The sequence below is a fragment of the Scyliorhinus torazame genome, chromosome 6 (assembly GCF_047496885.1).
Source record: "Scyliorhinus torazame isolate Kashiwa2021f chromosome 6, sScyTor2.1, whole genome shotgun sequence".
NCBI lineage: Eukaryota > Metazoa > Chordata > Chondrichthyes > Carcharhiniformes > Scyliorhinidae > Scyliorhinus > Scyliorhinus torazame.
Genome location: NC_092712.1, coordinates 293,619,949 through 293,645,694, shown reverse-complemented (window position 1 = coordinate 293,645,694; position 25,746 = coordinate 293,619,949). Strand labels below are relative to the sequence as shown.

The 25,746-nt window shown below is 48.5% G+C and overlaps 1 protein-coding gene across 4 annotated transcripts in view; it reads right to left on the bottom strand.

The window, feature by feature from the left end:
- Positions 1-25,746, bottom strand: part of zdhhc11 (zDHHC palmitoyltransferase 11) — a 210,534-nt gene that overhangs the window by 39,978 nt on the left and 144,810 nt on the right. For all 4 annotated transcript variants that reach the window (XM_072509866.1, XM_072509864.1, XM_072509867.1 and 1 more), the window contains one exon: positions 13,942-14,066. In XM_072509866.1, coding sequence (XP_072365967.1) covers positions 13,942-14,066 — 125 coding nt within the window. The remainder of the gene's footprint in view (positions 1-13,941; positions 14,067-25,746) is intronic.

The window sequence follows — 25,746 nt, the reverse complement described above, 5'->3', positions numbered from 1 at the left end:
GCATCAGCTTTCACATTCAGCATCCTTGACTTGTGAGCTAATCTGGGTCAACAAAAGACGTGTTTTTCAATCCAGCAAGGTCAACTTGCATTTATCAAGTGCTACATGTCAAAATGTCCCAAATATGGGTGGCGTGGTGGTGCAGTGGTTAGCACTGCTGCCTCTCGGCTTCCGGTTGCGGTGATGCCGAGCTAGCCGCACGTTTCGGCGGCTCCAGCTCCGACGGACCTTCGGGCTCTTTTAAGAGCCCCAACGGGGAATTTTTCGACGGCGCGACCCGGTGTGGGGTGTGTGGGAAGGGAGTACCCCCCGAATGAGGAAGGAAGAAACCGGCGGCGGCGGCTGCAGCCCAAGGAATCATCGAACAAAAGGTCAGAGGGAGAGAAATACAAGATGGCGGCGGAGAAAGCGCAGGCGACATGGGGGCCTGAACAGGATGAAATTGTGAGACGGTGCGTGGAGCTGCTGAAGAGGGAGGTGCTGACCCCGATGCTACAAGCAATTGAGGGGCTCAAGGAGACATTAAAGACCCAGGAGACTGAGCTCCGCGTGGTGGAGCAGAAGGTGACAGATATTGAGGACGAGATCCTGGGCCTGGCGGTTAAGACTCAGACGCACGAGGCACTTCATAAAAAGTGTACTGAAAGGATCGAGGCCCTAGAAAACGGAGCGCGAAGGAAGAACCTTCGGATACTAGGTCTCCCTGAGGGTGTGGAAGGAGTGGACTGTGGCGAGTACGCAAGTAAGATGCTAAGCTCGTTGATGGGAGCTGAGGCCCCTGCGGGCCCCATGGAGGTGGAGTGGGCAAATCGGATTCCGGCGAGAAGACCAAAAGCGGGAGAACCACCCAGGGCGATAATCGTGCGATTTTACCGCCTTAAGGTCAGAGAAGAGGTCCTGAGATGGGCTAAAAAGGTGCGGAGTAGCAAATGGGAGAATGCGGTGGTACGGATATACCAGGATTGGAGTGCGGAGGTGGCGAGAAGGACGGCGAGCTTCAACCGAGCCAAAGAGGTGTTGCATAAAAGGAAGGTGAAGTTTGGGATGCTGCAGCCGGCAAGACTATGGGTCACGTATCAGGAGAGACACTATTATTTCGAGACGGCGGAGGAAGCATGGTCCTTCATCAAAGAACAGAAATTGGACCGGAACTGAGGGACTGATGCTGCAGGAAATGTTATTGTTATTGTTTTTGTTAATGTTACGGTGGAAGTTAATTGAGAAGTAAACAGGGAAGGGGGAAGACATTTGGGAAATGTGGGCGCCGGTGAGGGGGGGAAAGACGGGACATAGTCGGAGATTGGGGAAGGAGAGGGGGAGGGGAAAGGGAGCTGCGCCATAAGAGGCGGGTCAGGTAAAGGGATGTTCCCGCGCCAGAAAGAATAAGGCGGGAAGACAGGCGCAAGGGAGTTCCCCCACACGGGGGGGGTCGAGGAGTGAGCAGGAGCAGCCGGGGTCAGTTAAAGTCAGCTGACTTACGGAAGTGATATGGGGGGAGCAATCATGCTAGATAGGGATCTAGCGGGGGGGGGGGGGGGGGAGACGACAACTGGGTTGCTGCTGCGGAAATCCAAAAGGAAATGGCTAAAGAGTGGGTGGGCGGGGATGGTGTGCGACGCTGGGGGAGCCACGAGAGCGTGGCCTAGAGAAGGTATTGGCTAGTCGACACGGAAGGGGGGCAGGTAGCCCCCTAGTGCGACTGATCACGTGGAACGTGAGAGGCCTGAATGGGCCGATAAAAAGGGCCCGAGTGCTCGCGGATTTGAAAGGACTAAGGGCAGACGTGGCTATGCTCCAAGAGACGCACCTAAAGGTGGCGGACCAAGTTAGGCTAAGGAAAGGATGGGTGGGACAGGTGTTCCACTCAGGACTGGACGCAAAGAATAGAGGGGTGGCCATCTTGGTGGGGAAACGGGTAGCATTTGAAGCAAAGAACATCGTAGCAGATAGCGGAGGTAGATATGTAATGGTGAGTGGTAGGCTGGAGGGAATGGAGGTCGTGTTGGTTAATGTGTATGCCCCAAATTGGGATGATGCGGGATTCATGAGACGGATGCTGGGGCATATACCGGACCTGGAGGCAGGAAACTTGATTTTAGGAGGGGACTTTAATACGGTGCTGGACCCAGGGCTAGATAGATCCAGCTCAAGGACCGGAAGAAGGCCGGCAGCGGCCAAGGTACTTAAGGGGTTTATGGACCAAATGGGGGGAGTGGATCCATGGCGATTTTTTAGACCTAGGGCTAGGGAGTTTTCCTTCTTCTCCCATGTCCATAAAGTGTACTCCCGGATAGATTTTTTTGTTTTGGGAAGGTCGTTGATCTCTAGGGTGGAAGAAGCGGAGTACTCAGCCATAGCGGTTTCGGATCATGCCCCACATTGGGTGGACCTGGAAGTAGGAGAGGACAGGGAGCAGAGAACACTCTGGCGATTAGATGTGGGACTGATGGCGGATGAGGGAGTGTGTGCAAGAGTGCGGGGGTGTATTGAGAGATACCTGGAGGTCAATGACGACGGCGAGGTCCCTGTGGGAGTGGTCTGGGAAGCATTAAAAGCGGTGGCCAGAGGAGAGCTGATCCCTATTGGGGCCCACAAAAGGAAAACAGAGGCCAAGGAAAGGGAAAGATTACTGGGGGAGATTTTAAGGGTGGACAGGGAATTTGCAGAGACCCCGGAGGAGGAATTGTACAGGGAGAGGAGACGACTCCAGACGGAGTTTGACCTTCTGACCACCAGAAAGGCGGAGGTACTGTGGAGGAAGGCACAGGGGAGGAGGTATGAATATGGGGAAAAGGCTAGTCGCCTGTTGGCGAATCAATTGCGAAAGAGGGCAGCAGCGAGGGAGATAGGAGGAATTAGAGACGAAAGGGGAGACACGGTGCGAAGGGCAGGAAAGATAAATGAGGTGTTCAAGACCTTCTATGAGGAACTGTATACGTTTCAACCCCCAGAGGGAGAGGAGGGGTTGCGGCAGTTCCTGGACCAATTGAGGTTCCCGAAAGTGGAGGAGCAGGAGGTGGCAGGTCTGGGGGCGCCGATTGAGGTGGACGAGGTTATTAAGGGACTGGGAGGCATGCAAGCAGGGAAGGCCCCGGGGCCAGACAGGTTCCCGGTGGAATATTACAGAAAATATGTGGACTTGTTGGCCCCGTTGATGGCGAGGACGTTCAATGAGGCCAGGGAAGGGGGGACTCTACCCCCGACGATGTCGGAGGTGACGATATCGCTAATTTTGAAGACGGACAAAGATCCGTTGCAGTGCGGGTCCTATAGACCTATTTCACTATTGAACGTGGACGCCAAATTGCTGGCAAAGGTACTGGCATCGAGGATAGAGGACTGTGTCCCGGGGGTGGTGCACGAAGACCAGACAGGGTTCGTAAAAGGGAGACAACTGAATGTTAACGTGCGACGACTATTAGGGGTGATAATGATGCCACCAGTGGAGGGGGAGGCAGAGATAGTGGCGGCAATGGATGCAGAGAAGGCATTTGATAGGGTGGAGTGGGAGTATTTATGGGAAGTGTTAAGGAGGTTTGGGTTTGGGAATGGGTCTATTAGCTGGGTTAGACTTCTTTATGGGGCTCCAACGGCAAGCGTAGTTACAGGTCGACATAGATCGGAGTATTTCCGATTATATAGGGGAACAAGACAGGGATGCCCGCTGTCTCCATTGTTGTTCGCGTTAGCAATTGAACCTCTGGCCATGGCGTTGAGAGACTCCAGGAATTGGAGAGGGGTGATTAGAGGGGGAGAAGAGCACCGAGTCTCGTTATACGCCGATGACCTATTGTTATACGTGTCGGACCCAGCGGGGGGGGGGGATGATAGAGGTTATGCGAATTTTGAGGGGGTTCGGGGAATTCTCGGGGTATAGGCTAAACATGGGGAAGAGTGAATTATTTGTGATACATCCAGGGGACCAGAGTAGAGAGATAGAAGGCTTACCGCTAAGGAAAGTGGAAAGAAACTTCCGATACCTGGGGATTCAGATCGCTAGGAGCTGGGGAACCTTGCACAGACTTAATCTGACACGGCTGGTAGAACAAATGGAGGAGGACTTCGAGAGGTAGGACATGCTGGCGGGCAGGGTGCAAGCAATTAAGATGATGGTCCTCCCGAGGTTCTTATTTGTATTTCAATGTCTCCCTATACTAATCACCAAGACCTTTTTTAATAAAATAGATAGGAGCATCACGAGCTTCGTGTGGGCAGGGAAAATTCCGAGAGTAAGGAGGGGGTTCCTTCAGCGTAGTAGGGACAGAGGAGAACTGGCACTACCGAACTTGGGTGATTACTATTGGGCCGCCAATGTGGCAATGATACGTAGATGGATGATGGAGGATGAGGGAGCGGTGTGGAAAAGACTGGAGAGAAAGTCCTGTAAAGGGACGAGTTTAGAGGCGCTGGTGACGGCGCCGCTACCATTCTCACCTAAAAAGTTTACCACGAACCCGGTGGTGGCGGCAACACTGAATATCTGGGGACAGTGGAGGCGACAGAGAGGGGTGCGGGGAGCCCTGGTGGGGTCCCCTATCAGGAACAACCATAGGTTCGCCCCAGGAAGAATGGATGGAGGATTTCAGAGCTGGTACCAGTTGGGAATTAGGAAGGTGGGAGATTTATTTATAGATGGGACTTTTGCGAGCTTGGGAGCATTGGAGGAAAAGTATAAGTTGCCCCGGGGAAATTTTTTGCGATATATGCAGGTGAGGGCGTTTGCTAGACAACAGGTGAGGGAATTTCCGTTGCTCCCGACACAGGGGATACAGGACAGGGTGCTTTCAGGGGTGTGGGTCGGAGAGGGCAAGGTGTCAGAGATTTATAGAGAGATGAGGGAAGAGGGGGAGGAGTTGGTGAGCGAACTAAAAAGAAAGTGGGAAGAAGAATTAGGGGAGGAGATAGAGGAGGGTATGTGGGTTGATGCCCTAAGCAGGGTAAATTCCTCTTCCTCATGCGCCAGGCTTAGCCTGATTCAATTTAAGGTGCTACATAGAGCACACATAACGGGGGCAAGATTGAGCAGGTTCTTTGGAGTGGAGGACAAATGTGGGAGGTGTGGCGGGAGCCCAGCAAACCACGCACATATGTTTTGGGCATGCCCGGCACTGGAAGGGTATTGGAAGGGAGTGACGGGAGTGATTTTGCAGGTGGTGAAGGCCCGGGTCAAACCAGGCTGGGGGTTAGCTCTATTTGGAGTTGCGGAAGAGCCGGGAGTGCAGGAGGCGAAAGAGGCCGATGTCGTGGCCTTTGCGTCCCTAGTAGCCCGGCGCAGGATCCTACTCATGTGGAAGGAGGCGAAACCCCCCGGACTGGAGGCCTGGGTAAACGATATGGCGAGGTTCATTAAACTGGAGCAGATAAAGTTTGCCCTGAGAGGATGGGCTCAAGGGTTCACCAGGCGGTGGCAGCCATTTCTCGACTACCTAGGGGAATGTTAGAGGGAAGACAGATGACCAGCAGCAGCAACCCAGGGGGAGGTAGGGGGGAGGGGCTTTAGTTTAGTTTAGGTCAATAGATAATGGGGTTTTGTTACTTGTGTATCATTAAAAATCTCTGTTTTGTTATTGTTTCGTTTGCTTTGTAAGAGGGAAAAATTGTTGTTTGGAAAAAATTTTCAATAAAATATATATATTTTTTAAAAAAGCACTGCTGCCTCTCGGTGCCAAGGAGTCAGGTTCGATCCTGTCCCCGGGTCACTGTCCATGTGCAGTTTGCACATGGTGATATTATGGTTGTAATTCATCGACTGATCACTAGGAGTCTCACTAGTATACAAGTGAATGCTAGAGTCAGCTGACCCCTCAGACTGGCTGGAGGAAGCTGGAGAGAGGTTGCTTGTGCTTGATCTTGTGATTCATCTGCTGTTTTGTATGTAGTTTACCCACAGTTAATGTTAATAAATCATTTATAGCTATAGCTACAAGTATTCTTGTCTTTTAAATCAGGCCATCCGACAAGAACATTACAGGTCTCACCCCCACAACCCAAAGATGTGCACGGTAGATGGATTGGCCACACTAAATTGCCCCTTACTTGGAATTTTTTTTTTTAAAGCCCCAAAGAACGAATCCTCAGAGGCCTTGTCTAACAGAATTTGATGCCGAGTTAATTAAGATGATACTGGGACAGGTGACGAAAGCTTGGCCAAGAAAAAAGTATAAAAGAAGCATCCTGAAGAAGAGAGAGAGGTTGAGAGGTGGAGAGATTTAGGCAGGACATTCCAGAGCTTACTGTTCTGGGCAGCTGAAAGCACAGCCTCCAGTGTCAAAGCAAAGATAAGCAGGGAAGTGCAAAAAGCCTGAGTAATGGACAGGATTGCTAGTCTATCAGGTTTGTCCAGATCAGTCGCAGAGCAACTACAAGTCATGGCCAACAACCATGTAGCTTCCTAGGAGAGCCAGGTAAATGAGAAATTGGGTTTATTTCTCCTGACAAAATCTGACACTAAGAAAATGCACATGAGAGTATTCTGCTCATAAGGGCACAAACCAACACTATTTCGCAAGACTTCACCTCCCGTTAACACAACAGCCAAGATAAATTGGTGTAAAATATGATGTGGAGATAACTAGGGGATACAATTAATGTCTCCAAGATGCAGAAGTAATTCTGGGATAAAAAACTGTCAGCCATGTCTCAATTTGCAGCACTACCATCTCAGAGTGAGAAGGTTGTGGGTTCAAGCCCCAGGACAGACACAATCTAGGCAGTCATTTCAATTCTGAATTAAAGGAGTGCTGCACTGTCAAGAGGTGCCATCTATTGGATGAGACATTAACACAAGGCCTCAACCATCCTCTCACTTGAACATAAACAATCCCTCATCAGCAATGTCTGAAGAGTAGGTGGATCTCCCTGTTGTTTTATATTTATATCACAAAAACAGGTCATCTGGTCATTATCTCCTTGCTGGTTGTGGGACTTTGTGGTGCACAGATAACTTCCGCATTACCTTACATTACAAAAATGGCCACACCTCAATGTACTAAATTAATTGCAAAGTGCTTTGGATGTTCTGAGGTCAGAAAAGGTGCTATATAAGTGCATGTTTGTTCTTTCTTGCTAAAGCTGGAAGTTTAAGCCATGAAATTCTGACATTCCACCAATGGAAGAGTTGGCAGCAAATAGGCCCAGTGCCAGGTGAAGTGAATGGGCCCGTCTTGCCAATAAGGACAATTTTGTGATGTTCACACCAATCTATCCCTCTCAAGTGAATCAACCCAGAGCTAGTCTAGCTACTTTAAAGAAAATTGTTTGCCTTTCATGATGGAACTTCTGAGGCCCTTGTAAAGGTCTTAGTGCTCCACTCACTAACTTCTAGCCAGCAAGTGTTGCACTGGGGCCTTTCAATGTATATAGTGGAACTCCATGATAGGCATCAAATACTTCCCAGGCTCAAGTTGCTGAAACATTCCTAAACCCCACTTCACTGAAAATAGCCCGAAAGAAAATGGAGTAGAATCCAGGTTAGGTTTTCCATGTTTTGATCCGGGGATTGCCCGAGTTCCCACCCGTATCCAGGTTAAAATTCCAGGTGCTGGATATGTAGATTATAGTTCAGGAATTTTTGCATACATGACTTTATTGTATTCTTTGTTTTAGTTCTTTCAGGATGGTGAAGGTTGTAGTCCTAACAAAGAACAGCAACCTGTGTTTAATAAACAAAGCTAATTTATTACATTATACTGAATTAGATTTGAACATATTACTAAGGAATTAGTGAGGTAAAGATTACACAACACATTTACACTATTAACTATACTATTAGTTCAACTACTCTGCCTTGCTCGCTTCCATTCTCTCCATCTTTCTTCATACATCTCCACCTACCTCCATCTATCTCCCAGAAGTCAAGGAGGCACGTGATATTTATATGGTTGCTCTATAGCACCATCTAGTGACTCGAGTAGTAACATTACATTAACCCTTTATGTGCTTTACAATATCCACATATTGTGACAGGCTTGAAAAACAAACAGGTACAGAGGATAAACCTCTTTGCAATATTGAAAACAACATTAAATCTATGGGGATTTCATTGGAAAAGAACTGATGATTAGTTTTTTAACCATCAGCGTTGGTTCTGAGCAACTTTCAGGAACAATGATGTGGAAATTATAAAAAAAAACAAGTGTTTTTCTTTGAATGCTTTCATTTATTAGTTAAAAAGAATTGGTGAAGACAAACCAAGGCTGTTTACTGGACGGCGTGGTTGGAGGTTATGAGATGAAATGATCAAATATGTCCAGAGTTGGTGACGGTAATAAGTCTATTTAGTTCAATATTGTGTGAGTGCCCTCCACAGTTAGTAAGCATCTCAAATAAAGCTGCCAAGAAAAACTAGCAGGAGTCTATCTTCACTCTGAGCCGCCTTACAAATCACCTAAAATTGTCACTGTCATGCTACTTGTGCTTGAACAGGCGCTACCAATCAGGTGGGATAGACTAATGTTTTGGAAAGGGTGCAGAGGACTGCCACAATTCCCATTTTGATGCAAGTTAGATATCAAGTTAGAGAGGCATAGAACTTGGGGGCAATTCAACAAAATCATATATATCATATAGAAACATATCAGTCCTGATTGAATGGCGGAGAAGAACCGATGGGCCGAATGGCCTAATTCTGCTCCTATGTCTTACGTCTTAAATCGAGTAGGAGGGGGGACTATGATCACAATTTCAAGTTGCATAAGGCAGAGTCAGGTTCGATGTCAGAAGGTGGTTCTTATCCCAGATGCTAAAACCCGAAGGCTGCCGCTCATGCGGTGGATGTTGATTTACTATATTCCTTCTAGTCGGAGCTGGGTCTGTTTCTGACCAAGATCACATTGTGCTATAAAGGTAGGTACAGTACCATGGAATCATTTACATCCACAGTGCCATGTAACTATTTAAAGCTGTGTGCACCATCTAACAGGAGAAAGATTCAGTCAACAGCTTTATAAATCAGAATTCTATGCTGACAGAGCTGTGTAATTACGTTCCATAGTCAGACAGAAACAATCTGATTACTCTCCTCGGTCTATAATTAGCCTTAAGAACTCATCCATTTTATTATGAGTGGAAACAGGCTATGTTTTTAAAAAAATTTAGAGTGCACAATTATTTTTTCCAATTAAGGGGCAATTTAGCGTGGCCAATCCACCTATCCTGCACATTTTTGGGTTGTGGGGGTGAAACCCACAGAAACACGGGGAGAACGTGCAAACTCCACACGGACAGTGACCCAGTGCCGGGATTTGAACCCGGGTCCTCAGCGCCGTAGGCAGCAATGCTAACCACTGTGGCACCGTGCTGCCCTCGGAAACAGGCTATGTTTTAATCTACATAAAAGGCCATAGTTAAAATATTTTGTACAATTCTGTGCATATTCTACCTTCATTGATATGTTGAAGGAAGATCTGACAAGTGTGCTTCCAATTTAGAAGGAGGCTCATTCTCAAAAGATAGGAACAGCAGAAGGTCATCAGAGCCCCCTCCTAACCTGCTCAGCCATTCAACTAGGTCTGTATCTCAAGTCTATTTACTTGCTTTGGTTCCATATCTCTTCATATGCCTAATCTCACAAAAATCTACCAATTTCAGTCTTGAGATTTTCAACTGACCTATTTACAATAAATTTCAGAGGGAAGAGAGTTCCAAATATCCACTACACTTTGTGTAATGAAATATTTCCTGACACCATCCCTGAACAACCTTGTTCTATTTTTTACAGTGCAGAAGGAGGCCATTCAGCCCATCAGGTCTGCACCAACTCTCACCGTACCTAGGCCCACACCCCCATCCTATTCCTTTAACCCCTTCCAACCTTTTGGACACTAAGGGGCAGTTTAGCATGGCCAATCCATCTGAACTTCACATCTTTGGATTGTGGGAGGAAACCAGAGGAAATCCATGCAGACACAGTCACCCAAGATCAGAATCGAACCTGGGTCCCTGGCGCTGTGAGGCAGCAGTGTTAACCATGGTGCCGCTCAATACCTCAATTCAATCACTCCTTAGTCTATACTCAAGGGAATACAAGCTTAGCCTACACAACTCAACCACATATTAATCCTTTTAAATCCTAGGGCTGTTCTTTGGTCACCAGTGCTAGCTGTATTTCGGTGTTCTTTATGTATTCTTCAGCTGTGCACAAGGCATTGAATATGAGCCGGGTATTTTCCCACGTAAGACATCATAACCAATGTCTAGCTCAGGATCATTGGACGATGGTATTAAGGAGTGAGAAACATGGATGAGTCCTTTCATCTCTGTGAGAGGTTCCCTTTGTTACAAACATGCAGGAGTAGGCCATTCAGCCCCTTGAACCTGCTCCACCATTTAATAAGATCATGGCTGATCTCATAGCAATCTCAAATGCGGAACTAAACATCGGGTGGGTTTTACCAGCTGTTAACGCCGGCAGGAAATTCCGGTCCCACGCCAAAGCACGGGTTTCCCAGCAATGAGGTTGCGCAGTGAATGGGAAATCCCATTGACAATGGCGGGACTGGTAGATCCCGCTGGCGGGCCACCTCCGCCACTGAAAACCACACGGGGGACTGGTCGGTAAATCCCGACTAGCCTCTCCACATCCACCCTGCCAAACAGGGTCTTATATACTGTAGTGCCTTTCCCTCTGTAAGCAAATAAGATGACGCAGGACACAATGAGGCTTCATGTGATGAATTTCCCATCTAGTTGGCTGATTTCTACAATCCCCTTTTTCACAATTCTGAGGCAGATAGCAGCATTCCTAACATACTCTAACTGAGATCAGTTTATTCAGCACAGACCGTGTTTTTCGTCTGGGACTTTCCTACTCGATGTGACTCAGTGCCTCAATACTCCATTAATTTACCTTTGCATCAATGCAGAAACCCTGAAGGCCATTTTCCTTGCAACACATTACCTTTCTTTAAATAATTTTAAACATTTTTTTAATTGAAGTTTCATTTATTAACAGGTGAGTCTTTGCTTCATATCATTCAGTCTTACAACCCCGGTTCGGAGGGACACAATTGTAAGTAAGTCACATCTCTTGCTATAGAGTGGTCAAAATTCACATGTGTTATCAAGCATGCATGGAGAACAATGGAAAGATTAAACATACAGGGAAAGAGAAAACATATGGAAAAACTAACAATAAGAAACAAAAATCCTATAGCAAAAAACAGGTGATCTATTTATATTGCATTGACAGGCATTAGTACAAATGTAGACGGATGGCCTTCTTATTCTGAGACCCTTTTGCTTCTCTGCACTTCTTGAGACTATATACAATTTGCATTTTATTTGGGACTTCCATGCGCCGGTACCTGCGCCCTTCGGTGCACAGGGCCAATTTTGCTGGTCACGAACAGGTCTTCGAAGAGGCTGGTGAATTGTTTCCATGGATGGCGGAATCCTTTGATCTGATCCCCCAGTTACAAATTTAATATTTCTGCCTTTGGGAACTCCGCTAGGTCAGAGAGCCAGTCTGAGGCTCTGGGTGGTGCTGACAACCTCCATCCAAGCAGAAGTCTCTGCCAGGCAATCAAGGAGGTGAAGACCAGGGTGTCAACCCATCTTTCCCTAAAGAGCAGTGGATGCTCCTATACCCTGAAGACTGCTACGAATGGGCATGACTCCGCCCTCATCCCCATGACCTTGGAGACGGAATCGAAGAAGGCGGTCCAGAACCCGATGAGTTTGGGGCAGAACCAGAACATGTGGGTGTGCTTGGCCAGACCCCCCTGACACCACCAGTATTTATTCTCCACCTCCGGGAAAATCCGCTTATCCGTGTCCTGGTTAGTTGTGCCCTGTGCACCACCTTTAGCTGCGTTAGGCTCAGCCCCGTGCATGAGGAAGTGGAGTTGATCCTGTGCAGAGCTTCGACCCAGAGTTCTGCCCCTATCTCCATACCCAGCTTCTCCTCCCATTTTTCTCACGTCTCATCCAGTGGGGCCCTTACCTCTTCCAACAGTCTGGTGCTACCAGTCTGTCCAGTAGTGTGTGTCCGGGTATCTGGGGAATCGCTGTGGCCTCCTTGCAGAGCAAGTCTCACAATTGCACGTACTGAAGCGCATTCCCTTTCCAGAGTTGGAGCTTCTCTGTTAACTCCCCCAGGGTCGCTACTCTACCATCCATGGAAATGTCCCTCACTGTCACTACCCCTCCATCCTTTCTCCACATTTTGAAAGTGGGGTCTATTTTTGCCCATATAACTTTATGGTTGGTGCAGATCGGAGCCGTAGCAGACATGCCACTGAGTTTGAAAAGGTATCTGAGCTGGTTCCAGGTCCTTAATGTGGCTACTACCACTGGGCCCGTCGGGTGATAATCAGTTTGTCAACCCAGGTGAAGGAGGATTTGGGGATGATGTTTGGGAGCGATCTGAATAGGAAGAGTAACCTTGGCAGCACGTTCATTTTTATCATCTGCCGTCTAACCGCCAGGGAGAGCAGAAGTGAATCCCATCTCCAAGGGTCCCTCTTTACCTCCACCAGGCTGGACAGGTTCCACTTCTGGAGCCACATCCAGTCGTGGGCTATCTGGATCCCCAGGTACCTAAATTTGATTTGGGCCAGTTTGAACGGTGGCGTCTCCAGCTCTATTCCTTCCTCTCAGATGATTTTGCACTCGCTCAGGTTGAGTTTGTAACCCGAGAAGGCTCCAAACTCACTCAGGAGTTCCGTAATCTTGCCCATGCTGGCCAGAGAGTTTGAGATGTAGAGCAGCTGGTCATCCACATAGATTGAAACTCAGTGCTCTCTGCCTCCTCTCTGAACGCCCGTCCACCCCTTCGCTGATCGAAGAGCGATGGCCAGTCGCTCAACCGGTCCTTGGAAAGAGCACCCCACTTAAGCCCACACAGCCAACCTATCCCTGTAACCCCACCCAACCTTTTTGGACACCAAGGGCACTTTAGCATGGCCAATCCACCTAACTTGCACAGCTGTGGACCGTGGGAGGAAACTGGAGCACCCGAGGAAAGCCACGCAGACAGGGGAAAAACATGCAGACTCCGCACAGACAGTGACCCAGCCGGGAACCGAACCTGGGACCCTGGAGCTGTGAAGCAACTGTGCTAACCATGTGCTAACCTTGTGTAACCATGTGTAAACCCGAGCCTTGCCCATCCGTGTCTTTAAGGAGATGCAAATATAAAAAGGGACAGACCGCGGTAACGGGCCTGAAATGGGAACTGGCCCGACTTGCACTTCCAGAGCCCAACACGAATATTCCAGGGTTTGTCTTTGCTCACCTGGATGATTCTAGAACACTGGTGGTTCTTAGCAGGGCTATGCGGGTTTGCATAAAGCTTCATTTTTGACAAGCCAGATCATGTGATGGATAATTAAGCCAAGTGCGCGCTTGGTATGCTCAACAGTCCCATGGTCACTCTGTCACCAGCTTTTAATTCACTGAGGTTTTTTTACACTGAGTACAACAAGTCAAATCGACCACAGATAACATATACAGGGCATGGTAACTGGGCTCCAGATTTTACACCTCCGCATCCCAACTGTCACAGTGAAACATTGTACCAGCAAAGGTCACAATAGCTTCAACAGGGCACCAGAATATAATGCCTATGCTCCTCAGTGTGTGAGATAAATAGCAACTTGCATTCAAAGCGCTCTGTTACAAAACATCGATGGTACTTCGCAGAGGCGCTATCACAGAAAATTTGACATCAAGCCACCAAACATATGACCAATAAGATAATACATCTCTTTTGGTCAAAGAGATAGGTTATAAGGAGGAATTTAAAGGAGGAGGAGAGAGAGATAGAGAGGGGGACAGGTTTATCGAGGGAATTAACGAATTTTAGGCCGAGACACCTAATGGCCAGCCTGGCATTGGAGCAATGAAGAAACACAGTGACAATGGTGAAAAAGATTACTCAATTGTTGTAAAGCCACAAGGTTAAGGGGAACATGAGCCTTAACTCAAACGTCAGACACTTACTTTCAAACTGAGGAGCCGTGCGGAGTTCCTCTGGATTTACAAATTGTTGGATGAAAACATAAAGGATAACGAGCACAATCATCAGGATTCCGAGAACAGCTGACACCACAGTATGGAAAAAAAACCTAAACATGTTTGAAAAGAAAGAAACATTAGATGTGGGAAATTCAAGAATTAAGACACACTTATGTTGCTTAACCCTCTGGGTTAGCAATTTATCAGAATTTTTTTTTAAAAAATCATTCATGGAATGTGGCTGTTGCTGGCTGGTCCAGCATTTGTTGCCCATCCCGGTTTGTCCTCAAATTGCCTGGCTTGCTAGGCCATTTCAGAGGGTAGTTAAGAGTCAACCACATTTCTACGGATCTTGAGTCACATGTAGGCCAGACCAAATGGTTGGCAGATTACCTTCCGTAATGGGCATTAGTGAATCATTTGGGTTTTTATGACTGTGGTTAGACTTTTTAATTCCAGATTTTAAAAAACAATTATCTAAATTTCGCCATTTGCCTGGTGGGATTTGAACCTAGGCCCCCAGAGCTTTCCCCTGGGTCTCCAGATCACTAGTCCAGTGACAGTACCACTACACGGTAGCACAAGTGGATGGCACTGTGGCTTCACAGCACCAGGGTCCCAGGTTCAATTCCCCACTGGGTCACTGTCTGTGCAGAGTCTTCACGTTCTCCCCGTGTCTGCGTGGGTTTCCTCCGGGTGCTCCGGTTTTCTCCCACAGTCCAAAGACGTGCAGGTTAGGTGGATTGGCCATAATAAATTGCCCTTAGTAACCAAAAAGGTTAGGAAGGGTTATTGGGATAGGGTGGAAGTGAGGGCTTAAGTGGGTTGTTGCAAACTCGATGGGCCGAATGGCCTCCTTCTGCACTGTATGTTCACCGCCTCCCCTGGAATATTTCATACAGTATGAACTTTCATTTGCACAAAACCTTGGTGACAAATCTCAAGATGAACAGAACTCTTCAGAACCAGTGAACAACCTTTGACGTGTGAAATCATAAAATCATGGAATGGAAGAAGGTCATTGAGCTCATTGAGTTTGTGACAGCTTTGTGCTAGAACAATTTAGCTATCCCTACTCCCGGCCCTTCCACATGGCCTCGCATTTTTTTCCCATATTCAAGTGCTTAGCCAAATCCCTTTTGAAAGTCACAATTGAGTCAGTCTCCACTATAATTTCAGACATTGAATTCCAGAACATTAGCGTGTGCTGCCTTTGGTTACCTTGCCATGTACCTTAAATTGGTGACCTTTGTTTCTTGACTTTTTTGCCAATGGGAATAGTTCCTGCCCATCGACTCTGTCTGGACTGAAGTTCCTCTTCTTTGGAATCATTCTTATAAATCTTTTCTGAACCCTCTCTAATCCTTCACATACTTCCAAGAAGTGGGGTCCAGAATTGGAACAATGCTCAGGTTGAGGCTGAACCAATGTTTTATAAAGGTGAATCATAACTTCCTCGTCTTTGTTGTTTTAGAAAATATTTTATTGAATCATTTATAATTTTAACAATTTTCAACATCAGAGTTCAACAAAAACAAAAACACAATATAACCAACAAACCCACCCCCTGGACACAAACCCCAGCCAACATGGCTGACACAAACAGCGTTACCTTCCACAGCCACTCTGTTGGTTCTCTTGCCCTTACTCGTCTCTCCCATACCTTCCCTTTTCCCTTACCCCCCACCCCTGCTGACAGCTTAATTTTTCTCAAAGAAGTCGATGAACAGCTGCCACCTCCGAGCAAACCCCTGCAACGAGCCCCTCAAGGCGAATTTAATTTTCTCAAGTCTGAGAAACCCCGGCATGTCGCCAACCCACACCCCCGACTTCGGGGGTTCCGAGTCCCTCCAACCTCGTAAGACCAGGATATTTGCCTCTCTCCCCTCATGGGCTCCCAGGTCTTCCGACACACCAAAGATCGCCACCTGTGAACTCGGCACAACCCTCACTTGTAATACCTTTGACATGATGTCAGCAAACGCCTGCCAGCAACCCCTCAGCCTCGGACATGCCCAAAACATATGAACAAGGTTCACAGGACTCCCCGCACAGCGCCCACATCTATCCTCGACCCCCTCGAAGAACCTGCTCATCCAGGCCACAGTCAGGTGTGCCCTGTGGACCACCTTAAACTGTGTCAGGCTGCGCCTGGCGCACAACGAGGAATTATTAACTCTCCTCAGGGCCTCTTCCCATAACCCGGCCTCCAACTCCCCACCCAGCTCTTCTTCCCACTTTCTCTTCACCTCCCTATTGGGGCTCCCTCCCACTCCATCTGTTCCTTATAGATCTCTGAGACCCTCCCCTCTTCTACATCTGTTCTCGACACCACTTTATCCCGCAGTTCCTGGTCCGGCAGATACCGGAACCCATTTCCATTCAAACTCCTCCTCCAGCTCCTCGAAGCTCGGGAAACCCTCATCAATAAAGAGGTCCCTAATTCTCTCGATCCTTGGTCGCTGCCGCCTCGAAACCCCCCCATCCCGAACCCCCCCCCCAGGAGTGAACCGGTGGTTAGCACATATCGGTGCCCACACCGACGCCCCCTTTAACCCCATGCGCTACCTCCACTGTCCCCACACCCTCAGGGATGCCACTACCACTGGGCTTGAGGAGTACCGAGCCGGCGAGAATGGCAGAGGTGCCATTAACAATGCCCCCAAACACATGTCCTTACATGATGCTGCCTCCACCCACTCCCAAACCGACCCCTCCCCCCACTACCTGACCATGTAAATATTCGCCGCCCAGTAGTAATTAATGAAAGTCGGAAGAGCCAGCGCCCTCCGCCTACACGCCTCCACTCCAGCAGCACATACTTCACCCGCCGGGTTTTCCCCCGCCCAAACAAATCCCAAGATCACCGCATTCACTTTTTTAAAGAACGCCTTGGGGATAAAAATTGGGAGGCTTTGAAAAATAAACAAAACCTCGGGAGGACCGTCATGATAACTGTCTGAACCCGTCCTGCCAATGACAACAGGAGCGCTTCCCACCTCCGAAAGTCCTCCCTCACCTGATCTACCAACCGACCCAAATTCAATTTATGCAGCCGCTCCCACTCCCGTGCCAGCTGGATACCCAAGTAACGAAAGCTCCCCCCCCCCCCCCCCCCCGTACTACCCCTGCCAGATTCTTGAATTTCTTTATTCCAATGCCAACGGCTCTATAGCCTGGGAAACAAAAGTGGGGAAAGTGGACATCCCTGCCTCGTCCCCCGGTGTAACCTGAAGCAATCTTATCTCACCCGATTCGTCCACACACTCGCCGCCGGTGCCTGGTATAGCAACCGGACCCAGTCCACGAATCCCTGCCCAAACCCAAATGCAAACGCGGGGAGAATGTGCAAACTCCACACGGAGAGTGACCCAGAGCCAGGATCGAACCTGGGACCTCCAGAGCCGGGATTGAACCTGGGAACTCCTCGATCTTCACACCAAAACACATCACTTAGCATTTTTCTGCAGAAAATCGCATCTTCCATGTGCCTGCCACTTCCACGAGCCTGTCGATGTCCTCTTGAAGCCTATCACTATTCTCTTAGTAGTTCAGACGAGGTACACGTCTTCTAGAATTTGCAAATTTTGAAGTTTTGCCCACTACACGCAGGCCTAAGCCATTAATATAGGTCAAGCAAAGACATGGTAATTGTACTGACTCTTGGGGGGCCCCATCAGTCCAAAAAATAACCATTCACTATTACTCACCATTTGCTGTCACTCAAACAACTTTGTATCCATCATGCCATTGCCCCTTTTGTTCCATGGGTTTCAACTTTGCTGACAAGCCTCAAAAACCTTTTGGAAGGCGATATGCATGCCAACTGTATTACCAATCATCAACACTCTCTGCTACCTCATCTGAAAACTCAATCAAGTTAGCTAAACACAATTTGTCGTGAACAAATCCATGCTGTTTTTCTTAAATAATTTACAGTTTCCCAGCTGACTGCTAATTTTGTCCTGGTTTATCATCACGAAGAGTATTCTCACAACTGAGGTTCAACTGACTGGCCTGTAGTTGCTGGGTTTATCCATACACCCTTTTTTGAAAAAAGCTAGAACATTTGCAATTCCCCAGTGCTCTGGCACTACCGTTGTGTCTAGGAAGGATTGGAAGATTATGCCCAGTGCCTCTGCAAGATCCACCATTACTTTCCTGGGTATCCTTGGATACATCCCATCTGTTCCTGGTGACTTATCAAAGTACAGTCTATCTCGTACCTCAGCATTATCAAGTTATAGCCCAACCAGAGTCTCAACTATCTCCTCTTTCATTGTGACTTGAACAGCATGTTCTTCTTTGGTAAAGACAGATGCAAAGTGTTCAATTTTGTTCCTTAGCCAAGCCTTCCACTTTCTTGCCTAGGTTTATTTTTGTCGATAATCAGCCCACTCTTCCCTTTACCGCCCTTCTACTATTTATAGGCCTATTGAAGACTTTTGGGTTTACATTTACATCGGTTGTCAGTCTCTTCTTGGATTCCCTCTTTGTCCATCTTATATCCCTTTTCATTCCCTTCCGTACTTTCTATCTTTAGCCTGGTTCTCACCCTTATTATCAAGCCGACATCTGTTATATGGTTCTTTTTCTCTGCTTCATCTTATTCTTTATTTCTAGCGTAATCCAGAGAGCTCTGGCTTTGCTTGACCTACCTTTTCTCCTCATGGGAACATACCTTGACGGGACCCAAACTATCTCCTCTTTCAAGGGCAACCCATTCTTCTGTGAGTTTTGCCTGCCAATCTTTGATTCCAAGTTACCGGGTACAGGTTCATTCTCAACGCACTGAAATTGGCCTGCTTCCAATGGAGTATTTTGCTGCTGGTCTTTTTCCATAGCTAATATATACCTCATGACGCAATGATCACTGTCATGTTCCCCGACTGACATAATTCACTTGGCTCACCTCATTCCCAGGAATTGGGCACAGCAATAGCGGCTTTCTTGTTGGACTGGAAACATAAAGATTTCTCCTGAACACACTCGAGGAAGTCTTGTCTCTCTCTCTGCCCTTTACATGATTGCTATCCCATTTATATTGGGATAATTGAAGTTCCCTGCCACAATTACTTTGCAGTCATGGTTTTCCATTGAGTCCATAAAATCGATAGAATCCCCATCGTGCAGGAGGCTGCCATTTGGCACAAACCGTCTAAAAGAGCACCCTACCTAGGTCCACCGTCCAGCCCCTTCCTTGCAACCCCACCTATCCTGCACATCCCTGGATACTAATGGGCAATTTTTTCGCATGGCCAATCCACCTAACCTGCACATCTTTGGACTGTGGGAGGAAACCAGAACACCCGGAGGAAACCCATGCACACACGGGGAGAACGTGAAAACTCCACACAGACAGTCACCCAAGGCCTGAATAGAATCCAGGTCCCTGGCGCTGTGAGGCAGCAGTGCTAACCACTGTGTCACCGTGCCGCCTTAATGTAAGGAAATTTTAATGTAAGGAAATGCAGCAGTCAATCGCCTAATGTAACATCCAGAAATGCAACCTCCGACAGTGCAGCACTCCTTCAGTACTGTGCTAAAGTATATCACTGGCCTTTATGCTCAAGTCTCTGTAGTGGCATTTGAACCACAATCTTGTGACTCCAGAGGCAAGTATGTAAAGGCTCACACTCTGAGCACCAAATAATAATAATAAGCTTTATTGCCACAAGTAGGCTTACAATAATAATCTTTTCTCATTTCTTATTTTCTTAAAAAAAAGACATGCAACATAGGGAGCGGGAACCTCCGCCGGCTGATGCCGGAATCAGGAAGTGCGATTGGGCGGAGAATCGATTTTAACACTGAAATTGTGGCGGGTGCTGGTTACAAACCAAATCGCAATTCTCCAGCGCCTCAACAGCAGCGTCAATGCATTCCAGAACGCAGGTACAGTAAACACCGTTGGCATATCATTGTGGGCCCGACCCGGTATTCTCCGGGGCCTCCGTGATGCTCCACCTCCACTGGGGCAAATTTCCGATGGCGAGGTTCACTTGTGCTTATAAATATCATGAAACAGGCGCCATGGCTGCCGAGGGAGAGAGAGGGCATGCGAAGTGTTGGCATAGTTTGCTGACAGTCGTGCTGCTGGCTGGGGGCCGGGGGCAGTAACGTGGGGTGGCTCGGAGGTGGGCTATGGAGTCAGGGTGGACGGGCATGGAGCAGCATTTCCGCTTGCAAGTCAGCCATGCAGCTGCGCACGCCGCTGATTGCCCACTATGAATTTAGTGCCACAGGTAGTATGGATGTCCCCCCATGGCACCCCTCTAGTTGCCCTCTGGCCCCAGCCGACCCATCAGCCGGTTGGGCACTTTCCAGCACAATCGGTGCCACCTTATTGGCTGGGCTGAGTCTGTGTGGGGAGTGTAATGTGTAAATGCGGCTGCAGCTTGTCAGCCTCCCGAGTGTCAATCAGTAATCCGGCGAATCACGCACCATTTCTCATTGGAATCGATCGTGTTCCCCGTGGCACGGCACCAGTTTGGCTGTCGTGGAAGTCCACAAATTCTACCCCGGTGTCAACACTTAGGCTGCAATTCAGTGGCGCAATTCAATGGAAACATTTCCAAGTGCGGTATTGAGCAGGAATTGCCACGAGCTTCCCGACGCTCGACCCAGCAAGGCCGGCAACGCAATTCAACGTTATTTGGTCTACTTAATGAGGCCTCACGGGCTTCTCAACGGAAATGAAGGCTCGCCGGCTGATTCACGGGGACTGCGTTCGCCAGTCCCCCGCTAACAAGATTGAGTATGCTGCACTTGCCCAACCAACTCCTTTCAGCTCACAATGCTGACCTGGGGAGATTCCTGGATGCAGTGGAAGCCAGGAGGGATGTCTGTTTCCCCGAGGATCCCGGAGAGTCAGCCACAAGGCAGTCAGTGCTGCCTGGGATGAGGTGGCGGCAGCTGTCAGCTTGGGGAGTATGACCAGGATGACTAGGCTCCAGTGCCGCAAAAAGGTCAACACTTCGGAGGAGAGCTCAGAGGATGCAACCATAGTTGCGGCACAGCTATCATCCCCACCCTCCACCAATGCAGATACACACACCTCAGTGAAATATGTTAGTGGACAGGCTTCGGGGGCACAATCTGGTGAGCACCACACCGCAATGATGCACATCGGGTGGAGGCAGGAACCCGCAGGGGAGACAGCAGTCAGAGGGCTGCTGGATCCCAGGGCCAAGCTTGGCCCCAGCCTGGTTACCCGGAGCTGATGGAGATGATAGGGATCAACCTGGGCGTTCAGAGATAAATGTCAGCATCACTCCAGCAGCTCCATAGCCACTTGGAGGAGTCCCAGAGGCTAGGGGCGCAGGAGATGGTGCCAGTAATGAGTGGCACCAAGGCCAACACTGCCAGGGTGGCGACCGCAGCGGAGAGTCTGGTGCACGACATCAACACCATGAGTGAAGGTGTCCAAGGTGTCACGCAGCCAGTGACAGCCATGGCTGAGGGTCTCGGCAGAATGTCTGCCTCGCTGGGGGATGTTACCCAGTACCAGCCTGACCTTGATGAGGTTCTGCGGGACATGTCCCGCTCTCAGATGGGCATGGCTGAGGTGCTGCACAGCATGGCCCAGTCACTGAGGAGCATCGATGAGGGTGTCGACACTGTGGTGCAGACCATGGGGAACTGTCAGGGCTGGCAGAGACAGATGATGCAGGGGTAGCCAGGGCTTGAACCAGCTGCCCCTCCATCCCAAGTTGGACCCAAGGGCTCTAAGGGCACCGATCGGGAGAAGGAAGTGCAGGATGCCAAGCTCCCCCGAGTTCCACCCCTCTGATGAGGTTGCATCTCGGGCCGGCACACGGGACAGGCCGGCATAGCTGTGCATGTGCTGCCAACAGGTTACTTGGGGCCCTCCAGCCCCAGAGTCCCCAGCGGACATCTACCAGGGGTATCGAAGGCCGGGGGGTGAGGTAAGCAGCTGGCTGCCTCTACCTCTGCTGTGCATCCTGAGAAAACACAAAGACATAGCGATAGAGCTAGGAGATCACTGAGGGAACCGGGGTAGGTGGGAGGGGAGTGGAGGTTTGGATGTTGGGTGTGAGTGGTGCTGCCTCCCGCAGTGTTCAAGTACAGTGTCCAGGCATCAGGGTGTGATTGGGGTACTAGGCAATGACTCCATATACTACATGGCCTGCCCACTCATGGGAGTCCACTTGGGTTGTGTGAAGTGCTCAGTTAACCCCGACTGCCAATTCCCTATTAGCAACAGCCTTCAGCCACAAGGACAGAGGCCTCGGCAGCCGGAGGGGGTTATGGACAGGGACAGGGGTCGCCCTCGTAATGGGTAAACGATTTAGGGGTTGGTATGGTGGTGCCAGGAGCGGTAGCCCATGGTGGCCCATCCCTGCGGAGGATCCCTCACCCCCAGTCGAGGGTCCCCCACCACCCACCGAGTACTGATGTGGCAAGCCCATCACCCCCGGGCTCTTTGCCTGTGAGCAAAGATGGCTACTCACCACCTTGGCTCCCCACAGAAGCCCTTCTGCCATGTTTATGGTTTTAAAAAGGAGCACTAATAGGCGCCAGCATGAACACTTGCGGGGGAGGCCGTTGAATGATGAGAGGTCGTTGGATATGGGGTCGCTCTTGTTAATTGTATGGAAATGGGGCTGAAGTGGTGATAATTGCTTTCTCACCTCACTATGGCGAGATCCCGATTTTGTTTACGGGACCGGGTCGGTTGCATCGCAAACTGTTTGGCGCCTGGTGCGGATCTCGTTTTTGGCCTATCCTGCTCTTCACCGGCCCCGTTCCGCGTGAGCGAGAGCACAAAGAGGCCAGAGAGATCGCGCCCTCTCAGAAATGAAGAATCTAGCCCAGGATGTCAGAGAAATAAAACAAAAAAGTTTGAGGATTCTTGTGTGATAATCGTTACCTTGCTTCAAAGAATAGGCTGTACAATGAGAGCTTAAATGCTGACACACAAAGGAGGAGCCGGGGTTGGAGAAAAAGAGAGGTTTATTGAGGGATTTCCATAGCTTAGACCCGAGACAGCGGTGGGAATGGCTGTCAGTGTGGAGTGGTAAAAATCTGGGTGCACATGGGGCCAGAATTGGAAGAGCCAGAGTGATCATGAAGGGTTATGGGGCTAGAGGAGGTTAAAGATTGTGACATATTCCCAGAGGTTTCACCACATGAGCTTCTCCCCCCACCCCTCCCCCTTCTCATCCATCCTATCTCCACACATGGCAATGGTCACTCAACATGTCCATACTCGTCAGGCAGTACCTTACCATACCAATTGGAAAGCAAATACACCCATTATCTAAGTGGATTATTTTTAATTATGACAGCCCTTTGTGCCTTTTCCAATACTTCTGGAACTAATTGACTAAAGTGTTCAAAGAATTATGTTTGGAAAAACAATGATTTTCCTCCAGGGTTGTTCACTGCAGTTCTGTGGAGATTAATCTTTAATTCCTACATTCCAGGACATGGTAGAATTTGAAATCAAGATGCTTTCGGAACAGGATCCCAATGCCTGTCACCGAGTACAGAGGTTGATTGGTGAAGGGACTTGGTGTTGTGAGTTAGGATACAGGCAAGGGTTTTTTGATGACCGTACTCATACAGAGGATGGACGGTATAAAGTGTTGCAGTACGCCTTTAAGGGATAGCCACACGCCATCCCCAGAAGGGAGGTGAATCATGTGATCTAGCCTCAATTTCATTTGGCCTATGAGCAGAACACAGCACATACAGCCCTGCTGCTGATGTCTTCAAAGCTTTTCTATGCAGTCACCACACTGTGATTTCAACACACTGTGACACTGCAAATTCACCATAGTCTGATGAAAGTATTGAGAGTCGCCTCATGCCATGTAACACGATTGAAGGCTGTTTGTCATGTTCTACCTGTACTTAATCTTGACCACCACTGAACATCATGTTGTGTTTTGGTGATTTCAGTAAGAAGGCATCGTGTAAACACGTTCATAGAATCAGAGAATCCCTACAGTGCAGAAGAATGCCATTCAGCCCATCGAGTCTGCACCGACCCTCTGAAAGAGCACCTTACTTAGGCTCACACCCCCACCTTATCCTCGTAGCCCCACCTACGGGCAATTTAGCTTGGCCAATCCACCTAACCTGCTCATCTTTTGACTGTGGAAGGAAACTGGAGCACTTGGGGGAAACCCACGCAGACATGGGCAGAATGTGCAAACTCCACACAGACAGTCACCCTAAGTCGGAATCAAACCCTGGCACTGGGAGGCAGCAGTGCCAACTACCGTATTATGGGTACATCTATTAAGGGCAGCACGGTAGCACAGTGGATAGCATTGTGGCTTCACAGCGCCAGGGTCCCAGGTTCAATTCCTCGCTGGGTCACTGTCTGTGTGGAGTCTGCACGTTCTCCCCGTGTCTGCGTGGGTTTCCTCCGGGTGCTCCGGTTTCCTCCCACAGTCCAAAGACGTGCAGGTTAGGTGGATTGGCCATGCTAAATTGCCCTTAGTGTCCAAAAAGGTTAGGAGGGATTATTGGGTTATGGGGATAAGGTGGAAGTGAGGGCTTAAGTGGGTCGGTGCAGACTCGATGGGCCGAATGGCCTCCTTCTGCACTGTATGTTCTATGTTCTATGTTCTATTTAAACAAGGCACATGAGAAAATACATACATGGCTAGGAAGCTTGAAGACATCAGCTGCAGGGATGTACATGGGTGTTCTGCTCACGGGCCAAAGTGAAACTGAAGCTGGATTGCATGACACACTTCACTTTTAGTGACGGCATGTTGCAATCCCTTTAAAGGCACACTATAACAGAAAGACGGCCAAGAGAGCTTTGGATTTGTTGCATCTAGAGGGAACAATAGTATGGATGACGCTTTCAGCAGCAAATGAGCTGATGTAAAAATGGAGGTGGGAAATAGGCAGTTTCGGTGATGGATAAGGTAATTTAGAATTTGTTACTCTTGTTTACATTTCGGACGAAATGAGGGCACCAGAGATTAAGGGCTCTTATCGAAGACTTTGCGATACAATTGCCGAGGGAAAGCAACTTAATCAAAGACCCTGTAGTACAATTGTTGAGGGAAAGCAACTTAAAATTATCCATGTGTTTTTAAGTGACTCAAAGCAAAGAGTTGTTCCCCACCAAGCCTCAGTAAACACAGTCTGACCTGTAAGTAAGCATTTCATTGCTACCTTGGCAACTGTTCCAGATAAATTCTTTACCAAGGCCCTGTTATGTAGTTAACCATTAACAACATCGGAGTTACATCTAAGGCACTGCAGTAATATTCACAGCAGCACCAATCTGAAACTATCTTCAGTTACTAAAATCGGTTCACGCCAAAAGTTTAATTAGAGAACTAGTTGCGTTTAAATCAGTTATAAATAGCTACTGAGCAATCAAAACACAAGGAGATCCTTTCTTTAAAAAAGTTGTTTCCAAGAATAATTACCCAGATTAGAGTCACTGCGACATAGAAGATTAAATATTAAACAGTTGGGGCTAAAGGTTAACTCTTTGAAAAGATATTCGACACACAGCAGCCTCTCTGAGCGAGCAATCAGGACTTCTCAGGGTACTTGTCTTGCCCTTCATCACTACAGATCTACGAAAGTTATTCACAACCCGTTGGGATAACATTTAATTTTTACAAACTCTGTCTCCCGGCCCTAAAAAGAAAGACATAGAATCCACAGCGCACCAAGCAATTTTCAAAATCTGGGTCAGAGGCATCACCTTCATCGAAATCCTTGCAGGACAGTTTCCCGGACATTGCAGTTACAACCATCAGGAAAGATTGAACAGGCTGGGACCTCTGT